Genomic DNA, 15,376 nt, shown 5'->3' with positions numbered 1-15,376 from the left:
GGGGGAAGAGAGAGAGGGAGAGAGGGAGAGGGAGAGAGCGTTGTATACTCAGATAAGAGAGGGAAAAAAGCGAGGGAAAATACAACTCCTGTACTACTATTACTCATTACTAAAGACAGGAGGAGAGGAAGAGGAGCGGCCTCAGCTGCGGCCTCCGGTTTCGGCGCTTTTTTTACTCGTTGCTTTTGAACTTTGGAGTCGGATCTCTCTTTGAGAGCTGCCGTGCTAAACTTTGGGAGGGCGTTTCCTAGGGTTTCCTGCCTTCGATTTTGGGATCTCCATCCTCCTTTACTTGTCAGATCTTCGATCCGAGAATCTGTGCTTCCTACTGCTTCTGCTCTGATCCCATGACCATGGAAGATGATGGAATCAACAAACCTTCCACTCCACCCAAGCTGGTGGATTCCCAAGTTGGAAGTGGAATTGGAGCTGAAGGTGGAGCTACTCCCTCCACCACCTCCATTGATGTCCGATTCTCTGAGTTTTGCAAGGTGTCTTCTGCTCTCCTTTTCATTTTAAACCAATTTCCTCTTCTTCCCCCCCCCCCCCCCCCAAAAATTTTGCGTGTTCAATTTTACTTTCTTTTTTCTTAAACCATATTGGGCTTCTTCATTTTCTGGGGCTTGGGCGGCGCTTCTGTTTTTTAAGTTATTTGAGATTTTTCGAAAGGAGGGTGCAGGCGGGGAAGGGAATTATCTGAGAAAAATTTCAATCACGATTTCTGGTTCACTTTGTTGCTTTGCTTGATCGATTTAGTTGATTTCTCTTCCCAACAGAATGCATCATTATCAATGGATGGCAGCACTTTGCCCCAAGCATTACATTTGTTTAACGAAAGCAAGCATCTTTTGGCTGCCAATGTTTCTGCCATTGGAAGTGGCACGGTAAGCTTACTACATGTTTAAGCTCTCTCTCTCTCTCACTACACCTTTGCAACCTCTTTGGGTGGCTGTTTTGATATTATTTGCCATCTTATTTCTTCATCTTATCACAGGCTGATGAAGCAGAACGTTATTGGTTTGCATTTGTTCTTTTCACTGTCAAGAAGTTGGGTGTGAGGGAAGTAGATACTTCCAGTCCAGGACATGTTGATGAAAATGGATTTACTTTATGCCAAATTTTAAGACTTGCAAAGCTCAAGTATGCATTCTTGGCCAACTTTAATTTGTTGCCGCATGTTTCAAAAAAATGATTTCTCATCCAACACTTCCACGATAGTCACTGATGAATCCTCCCCCTTCCCCCCACCCAAATTTGCAGTGTAGGTGATTTTTTCAAAGAACTTCCTCACTTTATTCTCAAAGTTGCGCCCATTTTAACTAATCTTTACGGTGTTGATTGGGAGAAGAGACTTGAGGTACTTGATATAGACATTCATCTTGGGGTGATTATGTTGTGTGCTGGCTGACCTTTTTAACCTCTTATTTTTGTGGGGTTTCACTTTGGCACTTTATTTTTAATTTCCTACTTCTATGTTGTTTTTAATTCTCTTGTCATCTCTTTCTCTCCATTCCATTAGGCAAAGCAAATGCAGACAAACTTTGTACACTTGAGCCTGTTGAGCAAGTGAGTACCGTGCTCTGATTTCTTTCTCACATTTGTGACGTAGATGTTCTGATGAGAAAAAAGTTATTCATTTCTGTTGCTGTCTTGATAAACTTAGTCACAATGATTATTCAAAGTTTTTATTCTGAATAATCGCATTCATATCTATGATCTCATTACCTATCTCATGCTAAGATCCTTTTATTAAGGGTTGATCTAAGATGTGATTGAGTGGCTGTAGGATATAACACAATCAGTAGGCCTGTTTAGGTACAACAAGCACTGTGTCATGTTATATCCATGGGACTTGTAATACTCAAAGCCAATGCTTGTAATTTGACAGGGCACTGCTCTAATAAATTGAAACAAGGGAGCTGTTGCATATAATAGTTGGCTACCACCTTAATTATTGCTAGTTCATTCTTGTAATTCTTATAATGAAGCTTAAAAGAATTTGCATGCATGAAATGCACTCCAGGAAATTGTGACTTTCTTCACGAGTTATAACGATATTGGTCCAGATACCTGAATTGTAATTATCTTCTTCTAGTCTGTTATGGATCACTTAAGATTACTTTATGAACTTTGAGGTAGCGTTAAGTTTGGTGATCCACAATGTTAAAAGCTTAATGCTGTTAACTTCTCATATGTGGTCAAAGTCATGCTGAAATACTGTTTGCCATGCCTTGCAGTGAGTTGTTATATTTTTTTTCCTAAATCAATTGAGCCTATTCTACTAAAAAAGGTGCATAAGATATTACAGCACAATATCCTTGTGATAATGAGACCTTCAACTATGTTTCACCAAGCTGCATGAAACTGAATATTTGATATGCTCCTCGAATTGATATTTTGAATTTTTTCCTTGTCTTGTATTCTAGCTTATTTGAGTCTTAATTCTTTTAGCTGGCTAATTAATTATAGAATTTGAAGTTTCCGCTTATTCTCCAAGGTGCTTTTCAGTTCCCATTCTTAAAGGGATTGTAGGATGGAGAAACACCTGTTAGTGTTGTTGCTGTGCTTTAGACATAAATGTGGGGATTGTCAAAAGGATAAATTGATTATCTGATGAAATTCATTGTGCATGCAGAAAATAAGTTACTTCCATTTTATTGTAAGGAAAATAAATTTTCTCTACTTTCGGATTTATGGAATAATAACTGTAACTTTAACTATTTCTGTGATGAAAGGTACTATAAGCGCACATACGGGGAGATCTTTTTGACGAATGATGCCACTGACAAGCTCTCCACTTTCGCCAATGATACTGGATACACTTTGGACTATCGTCGTTTTGGATGGTTGCTATTTCTGGTGCTTCGGGTTCATGTATTTGGTCGTTTTAAGGACTTAGTGACCAGCACTAACGGTCTACTTTCAATTCTGGTTGGTTAAGTTCTTGTGGGCTTCATTTGTTTGAGTTGCATTATTGTTTCATGCTTCCTAACTTCCTGTAAGAAAAGTTTGGATCTTTGGATGGTGAAAGAAAAGAAGTGACTAACAAAGGGAAATTAAGTCTAAGTTTTCATGTTTAGTTTTTAGATTGTCATGTGAGAGTCTTAGGTCAGTATGTGTGCCAGGGATCTTTGACATGTGGATTTTACTTGCTAATGGTTTATAAATGTTTGTGTCAGGCTATTTTGATTATACATGTTCCAGTATGCTACAGGAACTTGAACATCAATGACTCTTCAAGATTTGGTAATTATCTCTTAAATCCCCTTGTAGTAATAATAATGTAAAAAAATTTATCTTTATGCCCTTTAGTTTTTGATCAAGAAAATCTACTGTATGACTCTCTCATCTTGTTGTCCTCTTTGCAGTTAAGAAAGGTGATAAAGTAGACCTAATTGCATCCCTTAGCAAATTATACGAGACATCGGAAGATGAGTTAAAGAGAATGCTGGAAAAATCCAACCAGCTTATCACAGATATATTGAAGAAGAAGCCGCACATGGCATCAAAATGCAGAATAGAAAACCTGGACAGGATTGACACAGGTGAATTTTAGAACTGTCCAATGTCTGTTCATTTACATTCTGATATTTCTTATGGTATGTGTGTTCATGCTAATATCCTTAACATGTCCAAGACAGATGAATTGGTCTATTTTGAAGATCTAATGGACGAATCATCTTTATCTTCTAGTATGACAATACTGGAAAAAAATTATGATGACGCGATTCGAAATAAAGGTGACTTAGATGAAAGAATCTTTATTAATGACGATGATAGTTTGCTCGGATCTGGGAGCTTGTCTGGTGGTGCAATAAACATGAATGGAGCAAAGGTGTGTCCCATATTTCAGAAAATCCTGGGTAGTTTAATACTAGCTTATAGTGCTCTCTCTCTTTCTCTCTTCTTTAATTGGTTGGTTTCATTAATTTGTAGAGGAAGATTGATTTGATTGCATCACCGGCAAAAACAATCACAAGTCCACTCTCACCCTACCGCTCTCCTGCTCCATCTCATTTACATTCTGTTCCTGGCAGTGGCAACCCAAGAATGGCTGCTACTCCTGTAAGCACAGCAATGAACACTGCAAAGTGGCTTCGAACTGTTATTGCACCACTTCCATCAAAACCCTTGGTTGAGTTGGAGAGGTTTCTTTCATCATGCGATAGAGATGTAACAGCTGATGTGGTAAGGAGGTCCCAGGTAATATTGGAGGCTATATTTCCAAGTTGTGGCCCTGGGGAGTATTCTGCAGCTGGAGGCCTTCAAACCACAAGCTTGATGGATGACATATGGGCAGAACAACGTAGACTTGAGGCATTAAAGTTGTACTATAGGGTTCTGCTTGCAATGTGTGTGGCAGAGTCCCAAATTTTGCACGCTAACAACTTATCCTCGTTACTAACCAATGAGCGGTTTCATCGATGTATGCTTGCTTGTTCGGCAGAACTCGTTCTTGCCACACATAAGACAGTGACAATGTTGTTTCCAGCAGTGCTAGAAAGAACAGGTATTACAGCTTTTGATCTGAGCAAGGTGATAGAGAGTTTCATTAGACATGAGGAAAGCCTTCCTAGGGAGTTGAGGCGACATTTAAATTCCTTGGAAGAACGACTTTTGGAGAGTATGGTGTGGGAGAAGGGCTCTTCAATGTACAATTCTCTGACAGTTGCTAGGCCAGCACTTTCTGCAGAAATAAACCGTCTTGGATTGTTAGCTGAGCCAATGCCATCTTTGGATGCAATTGCTATGCATATTAACATGTCTTCTGTGTCATCATTACAGAAGCAAGAAAATGCCCCTGGTAATAATTTGCATCAACCTTACCTTGAATTTTTTTCATCAATTTAGCTCATTCCACAACTTGGAGTTGTCACTTGGACCTTTTTCCTGTTGTATGATCTTTAGATCTTAGTTTTTGGAGGTGCAAAACTTATATATGGAGTGGATTCTTGAACTCTGAGCTTTCCCTGATTTGAACAATAAATGAATTATTGTCATTTGAATTCCAGCTGCTAATAGTATTTATTTTCCCCTGGCTAACATACATCACAACAGGTGCAGTTCAGAATGGAGATATTCGGTCACCCAAAAGGTTGTGCACCGAGTATCGTAGTGTGCTGGTAGAGCGGAATTCCTTCACGTCACCGGTGAAAGATCGCCTGATGGCACTTAACAATCTGAAGTCAAAGCTTCCAGCACCAGCTTTACAGTCTGCATTTGCCAGGTGTAGTTGTCAAATCCATGCATATGGGAGAACATTTTTATTTGAACCAAGATATTTGACTGTTCTTCCAGTTTATAAATTTGCCTGACTTGGAATTTTACAGTCCTACAAGGCCAAATCCTGGTGGTGGAGGGGAAACTTGTGCAGAAACTGCAATTACTGTATTCTTTGGCAAGGTATTGTTCGTATGTGATGGTTGTTTTTCTATTTTAGCTGGTATAGTAAGGTTAGACCACTTAAAAGCTTATATGGAATGTGCTTGCCGATAAGTTAAGAAACTTGCATTCCACCTACTGCCCTTGTTTTGTAATTATTTATTAATCAGTTCCTATGTTGGTTCCAGACTTACTTTTAAGTGTTGCTTTTGTTTTTCTTGGGAAGAGGACCAGTAAATTGAATGGGGCTTTTCTTTAGCTAGCCTTTTATAAAAGGTCATGCCTGCTTTTTGTGGCTGCTTGGATAGCCGATCTTCTTTTGATATTCCTTATTTTTATATGTGAATGCTAGAGCTGCATCTGTGCAGTGATTCTTCGTCAAGGAAATGTAGGCAGTTTAAAAGTGGAATTGCTTGCTTTGTGATCTCTTCCTCAATATGCTATTTTTCAAATACTTATTGGGCTTGAGGCTAATACCTGATTAAGTTAATTGTGACTTTTCTAAAGCTAAGGTGAAAGTTATTGTTTTACCCAGATTGTAAAGTTAGCAGCTGTCAGGATTAATGGTATGGTCGAGCGGCTACAACTGCCTCAGCACATGAGAGAGACTGTTTACTGTTTTTTCCAGAAAATTCTTAGTCAGCGGACCACCCTTTTCTTCAACCGCCACATTGACCAAATTATCCTCTGTTGCTTTTATGGAGTTGCCAAGGTACTGTTGGGTTATTATAAAAATGAAGCATGATGGTCTACCATCCATGTTATACCTAATATTTTAAGCTTTGACCTGCAGATTTCGCAACTGAACCTGACGTTTAAGGAAATCATTTATAACTACAGAAAACAACCACAATGCAAGCCACAAGTTTTTCGCAGTGTTTTCATTGACTGGAGATCAGCACGCCGCAGCGGGGTATAGTACGGTTCTTTACTCTCTCTTCCCTGTCTTTTGTGCAAGTACTTAAAGCCTTTTAATGGTTTTTGGAACAGAAAAGTGGGCAAGATCATGTTGATATTATCACATTTTACAATGAAATATTTGTGCCTGCTGTGAAACCCCTTTTAGTTGAGCTTTCCCCAGCAGGAACAGCTCAAAAAGATAATCAAGTCGTAGGAGGTAGCAATAACAATGAGGGTAAGCCATTTTGACTTGCTTTTGTGTAATGAGATTTTTCCTTTTTCTATTAAGAAAAAAAAAGTGGAATATATTCTATCCATGCAATCAATGGCCAGGAATGATTTTGTGTGTCTTCCCTTTTAATTAGGTCAATGTCCCACATCTCCGAAGACATCTCCATTTCCAAGTCTCCCTGACATGTCTCCAAAGAAAGTCTCTGCTGCACACAATGTATACGTCTCTCCCCTGCGATCATCAAAGGTAGTAGCTTTGTCTGCTGGGAGTAATCTTTTCGGGTGCTCATAAACTTAAATTCTTTCATTCCTTTTGTCTATATGTTCTGTTAATATAATCTAATCACAAGAGAAAAGCATGAGATACTTTCGTGTTCCTTTCTGATGCTACCATTGCATGTTGATTACTTGGCTTATAGTGGTCATTTCAGCTGCAAAGCCTCTAATATCTTTTGAGGTTCATATTTTCAGAAGTTCTACATTTTTTGGTAGGAAAAATTGCTGAAATAGTCTTTCACATTTGAGCTTTATACTTTTTTAAGTCCCACACTTCTAAAATGATGAGTTTGGTTCTCAGATATCCAAAATGGACCACTTCTGTCACAAAACTTATCTTGCCTCACATTTTTACATGAAATTGTAACTTTGAAATATATTCAACCAAAGCTCATAAACTAGTATTTGAGGCAGCCAGATTCATTTTCTGAAGTCTAGAGCATTATTTTGAAATTGGGAAAAATTGCAAACTTTTCCAGCTCAATTTTTTATTTTTTTTGCAGATATTTTATCTAGGTAAAGGTAGAGGTAAATTATTCGATTTTGTATTTAAATCTTGATTTGAGGTGTTGTCAGGGAACAGAAAATTATTTTCTTTACAGCAATGATGCATTTTGGATGGATTTTAGGAGGTCTATAATTATTTTGTACAAACTACTAGCATGCAAATTGAGACAATTTCCTGTTGCAATTTTATGTATAAATGGTACCCATAGGAAATTGTACGAGTATCACAATATTTTGGCATATTCATTGTAGTCATTCTAGGTGAAAATTCATCCAAAAATGATTTTTGGGATGAGAATTTTACCTTTTGGGATGAGGATTTTAAAAGCGAGGGACTAAAGGTTAAAATGTTCAGATGTGAGGGACCAAAAAAATACATAATTTTAAAAGGAAAGGAGTAAAATCCGTACTGATCTATGGCAAAATTTTGGGGACGAACCAAAATTGAAACGAAGACATGAAACGTGGGATGGAGGGAGTATAAAGCTCAAATAGGAGGGGGTACTATTTTGGCAATTTGCCCTGTTTGCAATGGCTAATTTGCATTCACTTTGTTTAAAGTATTGAATGAACTTTATGGAGGCTTGAACCACCAGAAATAGGAATTATTGTGTTGTGCAGTTTGACTTGCCCTGTTTGCAATGAGTAATTTGCTTTCACCTTGTTTAAAGTATTGAATGAACTTTAAGAAGGCTTGAACCACCGGATATAGGAATTATAGCGTTGTGCAGTTTGGCCACAGAAGGGCTTATGTAGAAGGAAATAAGCGACACCACTGTGATGTTCTCGAGTTTGTCAGTGATTGTTCATTTATCTGAAAATGTCAGGTGTATTTGGGGATTGCTGTTGTTATAGGAAACCCCATTGGAAGGTTATAGGACGCAGCAAATCAATTAGCTTGTAAAACATTTAAAATGCATCCCTTGTATGATTAGTTGCTTAATGTAGATCTGGGCCATGCTTACAGATGGATGCTTTGATCTCACATAGCTCCAAAAGCTATTATGCTTGTGTTGGAGAAAGCACACATGCTTATCAGAGCCCCTCGAAAGACTTGACTGCCATCAATAATCGCTTGAATGGGTATGTATAGCTGGTACCAAACAATTTATTGAAGCACGAAAGTGCTTGGGCAATGTACCGGACTCTTACCTTTTCTCCCTACAAATTTCAGTACTCGGAAGCTCAGGGGTGCACTGAATTTTGATGACGTTGATGTTGGCTTGGTTAGTGACTCTCTAGTTGCGAACAGTTTGTACCTGCAGAATGGGAACTGTGCATCATCATCTGCACCCTTGAAACCTGAGCAACCTGACTTATGATGTTCAGTTCATCAGTTGAATATTTTTGATGTAAATATGCTTTTGGTTTTCTGCTTATCATTTTATGTTGCTCTTTTCCATTTTAAAGTAATCTTGTGGTGGTGACACGGGGTATTGCATGAGCGGTAAATTATTGTATTATGCCGCCACGACCCCAAGTGGTCGTCATGCTCAATTCTGTTCGCATCCGATTCTGGAAAATATATTTTGAGCTAGATTAAGTCATTTCTCGTATAATTTCAGTGTCCCTAATCTCTGGTTAATTCCATTGCATTTTCATCACTCCTTGTTTATCTGGAGTGTCAAAGTTTAGTTCCTGGTGGGATTAGAACCTGAGCAGTTCCTTGAGTTTGCTGTCTGTTCATCGTGTGTATTTGTGTGTGTTGTTATTATTAATATATTTTTTTTATATTCATAATTTTTCAACTGGTTAAACAAATTTGTGAATGAATTTAGTGTTGGTCTAATCTTTAACTAGAGAAGCAAGAGAAATAAAAAAAAAAAAAGGAAGAAAATCCAGCTGTTCATAGGAGAACTCTTTGGGTACAAATACAGAGACACCAGAAGCACAGAAATAAAGGAAGATGATGGCTTTGAAAATGCTAAGAATTTTGAAAAAGGATACACACTGCACTGTTTTCTTGCAATGCAGTGTACAAAATAAAGGTAGGGCAGCGGCCCGGTAATCCCTGTTTATATTTCTTGGGATTTGATCGTTTTGAGGTTCTTGTCCGTTTCTTGGGGAGCACCCTCCCCCTCCCCTTACCAAACAGCAAAAAAAAAACCCACACAAAGTGGTTTTCTCTGGTGGGAGGGGGCCCCGGGTTGCGGGGGTGGAGGGAGTGTTTGTTTGTTCCGTCGTAGCCTGGCCCTCCCAACTCATGAAAACCCCCGGGGGGGGGGGGGGGGGGAAGTGAGAAAAACTTAAAACAGAAACAAGCGGAAATACCTTGTTATGAAGAAAGCCAGCCAGCTCTGCATGCAGTAGTACTACACCAAAACCAAATTCATGAAGCTGGAACCTTACAAAACTAACAGACCCTGCATGAATGATCAACTACCTCCAAGTAGTCTCAAAAGTCAAAACCATCCAAAGCTGGAGAAATTAATACTGTTGTTGGTAGAGGAGCAGGAAAGGTGATGATGATGATCATCGAGAACATTGGCATGATCAGCCCCAAAACTATCCGAGGAGGAAGGATGCACGAAGTCGCAGCTGCCTGCAGTAGCAGCAGCTGCTGCAGTGGCAGTCCCAGTCGTCCCTGAACTGACGAGGTCGTGATACTCCATTATTCCTTGAGTGCAGCTGAAACTTGGGCGGCTGGGCCGCTCCGACAGCTCGAGAAAACTCATGTCATTCAGAATCCCGCGGCCCATGTCTGAAAGCAGTAGCGGTGGTGGCTCGCTGGTCGCACTCCCAAAGTAGCTTGACGTAATATCAGGCGGCAATGGTGGCAATTCTGCCCTGGCCCCCGAGGAGGAGGAGGAGCGATCGTCACTATTATTCCCATACAACAAGAAGCTACTCATCATGTTATCGTAGGAGTCGCCAGGAGCAGCAGCAGAATTTGTATTCTGATCCTCCTCCTGTTGGAACAAGCTGTTGATGATCACGTTAGTACTATTACCTGTACCGGCAGCAGCAGGAGCAACACCACCACAGGTAGCATGATGATGATTCCATTTGTTCCAGTAGTGGCCGCTGCCATCCGCAGCCGGCGTGAAGTGATTGTTACTAGTCTCATGATGACCGCCAAAGAATAAGAACTGCTGCTGGTGATGCTGATGCTGATGTTGTTGTTGCGGAGAATTAGAGAAGAGGACTAGTCCCGCGGCGGACAGGTCATGGTCATGTACATGATGTATTAGTGAATCAGATTCGTCGGGGGACACAATGGAGGTTACGGATGAACCGGGAGGCATGTCTGAGTAGACGAAGTTGGTGCGCGCTCTGGAGCCCCGCATGGAGCGAGCGGCCCTGTCGTAAGCCAAGGCTGCCTCCTCAGCTGTGTCAAATGTCCCCAGCCAGTGCCGCTCTTTGGTGGTGGGGTCTCTTATTTCTGCGGCATATCTGCCCCAGGGCCTTCTCCTCACCCCGAGGAACCTGCTGCTCCCGCCGCCGCTCGATTGATCTTGTTGTTGCTGCTGCTGATTCTTTCTTCTACTCTTTGAGTTGGGAGAGGCTGCTGAATTTCCACTTAATACTACCTCATCATTGCTTTTTTTACTGCCGCGACTACTACTCGCATCCATGTTCCCTTGTCCGGTACTGCTGCTGTACTAGTACAGTACAAGGTCCCAAGGATATTTTTTTTTTTTTTTTTTTTTTAAAAAAAAATTTGAATAGTCAGCAATGAGCACTAATCAATAGCTGGTATTAGTAGTAGGAGTGATAGTAGTGAAAAAGGAAGAGAAAGATGATTGGGTTGAGGGCAGAATTCCAGTTTGATGCTTGCCCCGTTGTCTGCAGCAGAAGAAGAAATTGATTGTTAAGGAGCTGCTGCTGCTAATTTGCTACCACTAAATATGGCGGGGGAGTGTGAGTGCGAGTGACCCTTAGGCAGTGTATACGAAGGCTCTTAGCTGAGCTGATCATCACACAACACACACACACATATATATATATATATATATATAATTAATAGTATTTCACTAAATACTATTAAATAATGACTAAATAATCAATAGTATTTCAGTTTCTCAATCCTAGCCGCCTAATAGCCTTGCATATGTTGTCTAGTTGTTTAAAACTACTCTTGACATCTTTCTTTCTTCTTCATCACTTCTTCGTGCCATTACATTTATTACTACTAGTAGTAGTAGTAGTAAATCAATCATCAATGGGACATGGATTTTGGTAATCAAAAAAAAAAAAAAAAAGGGGCCCCGGGGGGGGGGGCTACGACTGACCACCACCTCCTAGTCCTACTCCATTCAATCATCACTTTAAAAAAAAAAAAAAAAAAAGGAGGAGGAGAGTATCATGAGAGCCATTTATCAGGTGAATACTATATTCAAGAGACCGCTGTACCTAGCTAGTCTCGCATTTGAATGCCTGACATTGACCAATAATAATATATAAATAAAACTTGATTATTAATTCTGGTCCGAATGCATGATTTTGAGTAAATTGAGAATGCATGGAGCAGTGGCCCATTCAAGGATCAACTAATAAGTAGTAGCTCAGTATTAATTTAGCAGTAGAGAGAGAGAGAGAGTTGGATGTCATCATCAGCGTGGATCTCCATTGGCATGCATGCGTCTACCTCTCCATTAGTACCATATAAATATGTTCCACATTGGGGCCATATGATTAGATTCAATCATCGTCGTCTTCTGGATTGATTCATTAAGCGTGCTATGATTGGAGTCATTGGGGCCATATGATTAAGTCATGGGATAGAGGATTAAATAAAATCAACTTCCATATGATTAGCACGTGCTTCTAAATCTCAGCTCTCATTTCAATTTCGCAACTCGAAACAATTGTAGAAGAAGAAGAAGGATGTATTACTGCTCTTACTCGCTACAGCAACAAGTGATATAAATTCACCTTTTTCACAGCACTAGAAAGACCACAGGTGGCGTTGCAAAGCTAGCGCGGCCGGCCATATCTTATACCCAAGGCCCAAGAAATTGGGTGAATGAATTTAAAGGGTAAAAAAAAAGAAGAAAGGCAAATTGGTGTCGGTGTTGGGTTGCATGTGGTGACTCGCGCCCCCGCGGGACAGAACGCTTAGTTAGTGCCCTAGCGTATGGCCTTTTTCGGGCCATGATTTTATTACTTTTCTCTAAAAGCAATCACTGCAGCTCAAGCCCCTGAGCTCAACCTCAGCCCCAACCCCCAATTTTCAGGTGGGATGTCTGTCTCCGCATCAACACCACCTTAACCGATTCTACGAAGCTTTCTTTCACCACTCGTAATTTCTCCAGTCAAACTAGTGGCCTATCTTTCAAACCCTACACAATCCTCTACTCTACGCGCACGCACCCACAAAAAGGAAGTCAAAACATATCTCGTGCAATGTTTTATGTTTAGCGAAGCATGAATGTTGCAATTCCCGGCAGTGACACCCCAATTCATGGAGACCCCAAGCTCTCAAATCACTCCCTCGTGTAGGAGTAGGAGTATATATTTTGGCATCTGCACATATCTCAGGCCTATTTGTTGACCAAGTTTTATGCACATCTTTGATCCCGCGAATTGCTTTTTTTTTTTTTTTTTTTTTCTCTGGTATTGAAGGACTCAACGACTACGAGGGTTTATTATATGATGAAGAGCACATACAAGTAGTTGCCCACCACCACGACGTCTTCATGGGGTGGGAAGTCAAGGATTCAAATTTTATCCATTATCACGTTGCTATTAATGTGGTTTCTTTTAAATTCATGTAACTACGTAGTGCACCAGTATAGTCCAATACTGGTTCAATCCCCATCGGTCCTCTTTGATCCACTTGGATCACTTTTTTAGAATAAGCTAGAATAGGAGTAAGAGTTGGATCGCTTCCTTGGAACAGGTTAAAGTAGTAGTAAGAGTGAAAATACATGGTGATAATTGACAAAAAAAAAAAAGGAGTAACGAAACATGTTTTGGCAGGATTTTGGAGTACGAGTGGAAATCGGAGGCGAATTCATTTTAGAATCTTTGTTTGTTTTTAACTTAATAGCACTGCTATTAAATACAACAAAATTGCTTGAAGATTTTTAGTTGTTAGTACAATATATGTTTGTGCACTAAGTCAATTATCACTAATCATCACAAGTGCTTAATAGTGTGTGTGTGTGTGTGTTTTATTTAGCATGATGGCAAAGTAGCCGATAAACTATTTACTAATTGACTTGTCATTTGATTCCGTGCCTCAAAGAAACTCGACCCACTTTTCATTTGGGGGCCTTTTTCTTTTGTTTTTTTTTGTTTTAGACGTGCGTTCGTAGTGGATGGTGGTGACTCACACTAACTCGCCCCTAAAATCCTGCACCCGCTTTGGAGGAATCGTGTTTGACCCTATTAGTGGACCCCGACCAGCCTAATGCCCGGATGATTTGGCTCCGTTTTCACCTCATTAAAAGCTGGACTAGTTACGTAGTACTGCTAGATAAAACAACGCTACTTTGTCTTTGTGTAGACGCTTACATCTTCTTTACCCGAATAAGGGATGTGATGATACAATTCATACAATTTTGACTAAGAATTTGTCTGTGGACTAAGACTCAGGATAACGACCGCAACCTCGTGTATAATTTATTAGCAGGATATATCATATTAGGAGCTTGATAGTCAACAATTTTTATTTTTCAAGTAGTGAACCGGGGCATTGTAAGGATTTGTCGCTCGGAACTGGAAGGGACACATTTTGAAAGCCTGGGCAATTAACGACGAAAAGATAAGAGAACCAAGACGAGAAGAGGCCCTGGCAATTAGAACAACTCTTCAATTGTAAAAGGAAGCAGGGTGGAGAAAGATTTTGATATCCAATCCCACTGCCAAAAGTGTAATCGACAACATTACATACAATGACTACAATATTACTATTGTACTGGAGGACATACAAGAATTGAGCGAGTTTTTTGACCAGTGCCCCCTCTCCTTTTTTTGTCCATAGAACAAGCAATAAATTGTAGCACAGACTAATAAAATTTGTTTTGAAAATTGTTAATGATGTGAAATGGCAAACAAACTTCCCAGGTTGGATCAAGGACCTAGTACAGAAGAACAATGATGGCAGATTGCCCCCTTTCAGGTTAAACCAATACAAAGAATGTTATCGTTTAGGAGTTAAAAAACCGGGGGGGGGGGGGGGGGGGGGGTGGCGCACATGAGAGGGGTTAACTGCCACCACCCTGCTCGTGTAATTCTACCACTCTTACCACAATAAGCTACCAGTTTAGTGGCTATTGTGCTTATTGACAGCAAAATTATCAGTTATTACTGGTTCTCAACGAATACTTTCATCTAATGGCTTAGGGGGCTTTTTCCCAGCTTTAGTGGAGTTAAAAAGGATACGAGTGTTATAACTCAGCTTTTGTATCTCATCATTATTTGGGATATAATTTTAAAAAAAATACATCATTATCTGCAATTCAGTAATTTCAACGAGTAGGGGAGGAGTGAGAGGCCCCAGTCCTATTCATTTTCAACCACCACCAAACAAAATCACAGTTAAAAACCCCAACGTATGATAGCTCAGCAAGACCATTACTTGCTCTCCTTTTTCGTTGCAGAAAGCAATGCCCACCCTATTCCGACACATCAAGCAATAAACAAGTAGGAGGCCTCCAATACTTCATCCACAAACAAATAAAACCAGTTGGAAGAAGAAAATGAGGCATTTTAGGCCGGTATAGTAGAAATTGACCACAATATGATACAGATCAAACCAAAAACCTTCTGCTACAACTAGGATGCCTGCCCCCAAGTTAAATGAATAATTTGTACTCGTTTTTTATTAAACACATGGCAATTCAATATTGCCACCAATAACATTTTTGTGATCATTTTTCCACTAGGCAATTCAATATCATTAGTTACCACTAACACAATCTTCTCCCTTGCAAAAATTCCAAGACTCCAGGTACAAGCTTTAAGACTATGATCATTGATCACAACTTGACAAAACAACCCCAAAAACGCATAGAATATTCCCATAGAAGTGGTAAGCAGAAAGAATTAAGCACTATGAGCAAAGAATCAAGCCTAAGAAACATTTCATAATGCACATAGCCAGGTGCACTTTCAAGAACAAATGCAAATGTAC

General features: G+C 39.9%; 2 protein-coding genes across 4 annotated transcripts; one reads left to right on the top strand and one right to left on the bottom strand.

The window, feature by feature from the left end:
- LOC113716885 (retinoblastoma-related protein) lies at positions 1–8,855 on the top strand. 3 transcript variants are annotated; one of them, XR_011822922.1, is made up of 18 exons: positions 206–491; positions 777–884; positions 995–1,140; positions 1,261–1,357; positions 1,520–1,566; positions 2,736–2,931; positions 3,180–3,246; positions 3,369–3,545; positions 3,642–3,835; positions 3,937–4,804; positions 5,059–5,227; positions 5,331–5,403; positions 5,918–6,094; positions 6,176–6,295; positions 6,373–6,517; positions 6,648–6,760; positions 8,245–8,379; positions 8,471–8,675. XR_011822922.1 is itself a non-coding variant. In XM_027241422.2 (18 exons), the coding sequence occupies exons 1-18, from the start codon at positions 348–350 to the stop codon at positions 8,616–8,618; spliced, it is 3,105 nt and encodes a 1,034-aa protein (XP_027097223.1). In that variant the 5' UTR covers positions 206–347; the 3' UTR covers positions 8,619–8,855. The 3 variants fall into 3 exon arrangements, 2 of the variants coding, with proteins under 2 accessions (XP_071926416.1, XP_027097223.1); XM_027241422.2 differs by having other exon boundaries at positions 8,264–8,379; positions 8,471–8,855; XM_072070315.1 differs by lacking the exon at positions 1,261–1,357 and having other exon boundaries at positions 1–491; positions 8,264–8,379; positions 8,471–8,855.
- Positions 8,856–9,541: 686 nt separating this feature from the next.
- On the bottom strand, positions 9,542–11,134 carry LOC113716304 (uncharacterized). The gene has a single exon (XM_072070314.1). It carries the CDS (start codon positions 10,869–10,871, stop codon positions 9,699–9,701), a length of 1,173 nt encoding a protein of 390 aa, XP_071926415.1. The 5' UTR covers positions 10,872–11,134; the 3' UTR covers positions 9,542–9,698.
- Positions 11,135–15,376: the final 4,242 nt, after the last annotated feature.

This window comes from Coffea arabica, chromosome 11c, assembly GCF_036785885.1.
Source record: "Coffea arabica cultivar ET-39 chromosome 11c, Coffea Arabica ET-39 HiFi, whole genome shotgun sequence".
NCBI classification, from domain to species: domain Eukaryota; kingdom Viridiplantae; phylum Streptophyta; class Magnoliopsida; order Gentianales; family Rubiaceae; genus Coffea; species Coffea arabica.
The sequence above is the reverse complement of the archived record's forward strand: the minus strand, read 5'-3'. Positions and strand labels throughout refer to the sequence as shown.

Coding starts and splice junctions, on each gene's coding strand:
- LOC113716885 (XM_027241422.2), top strand. CDS start 348: ATGACCATGGAAGATGATGGAATCAACAAACCTTCCACTCCACCCAAG. Junction 1,567..2,735: donor CACTTGAGCCTGTTGAGCAA/GTGAGTACCGTG, acceptor CTGTGATGAAAG/GTACTATAAGCGCACATACG. Junction 6,296..6,372: donor GATCAGCACGCCGCAGCGGG/GTATAGTACGGT, acceptor TTTTTGGAACAG/AAAAGTGGGCAAGATCATGT.
- LOC113716304 (XM_072070314.1), bottom strand. CDS start 10,871: ATGGATGCGAGTAGTAGTCGCGGCAGTAAAAAAAGCAATGATGAGGTA.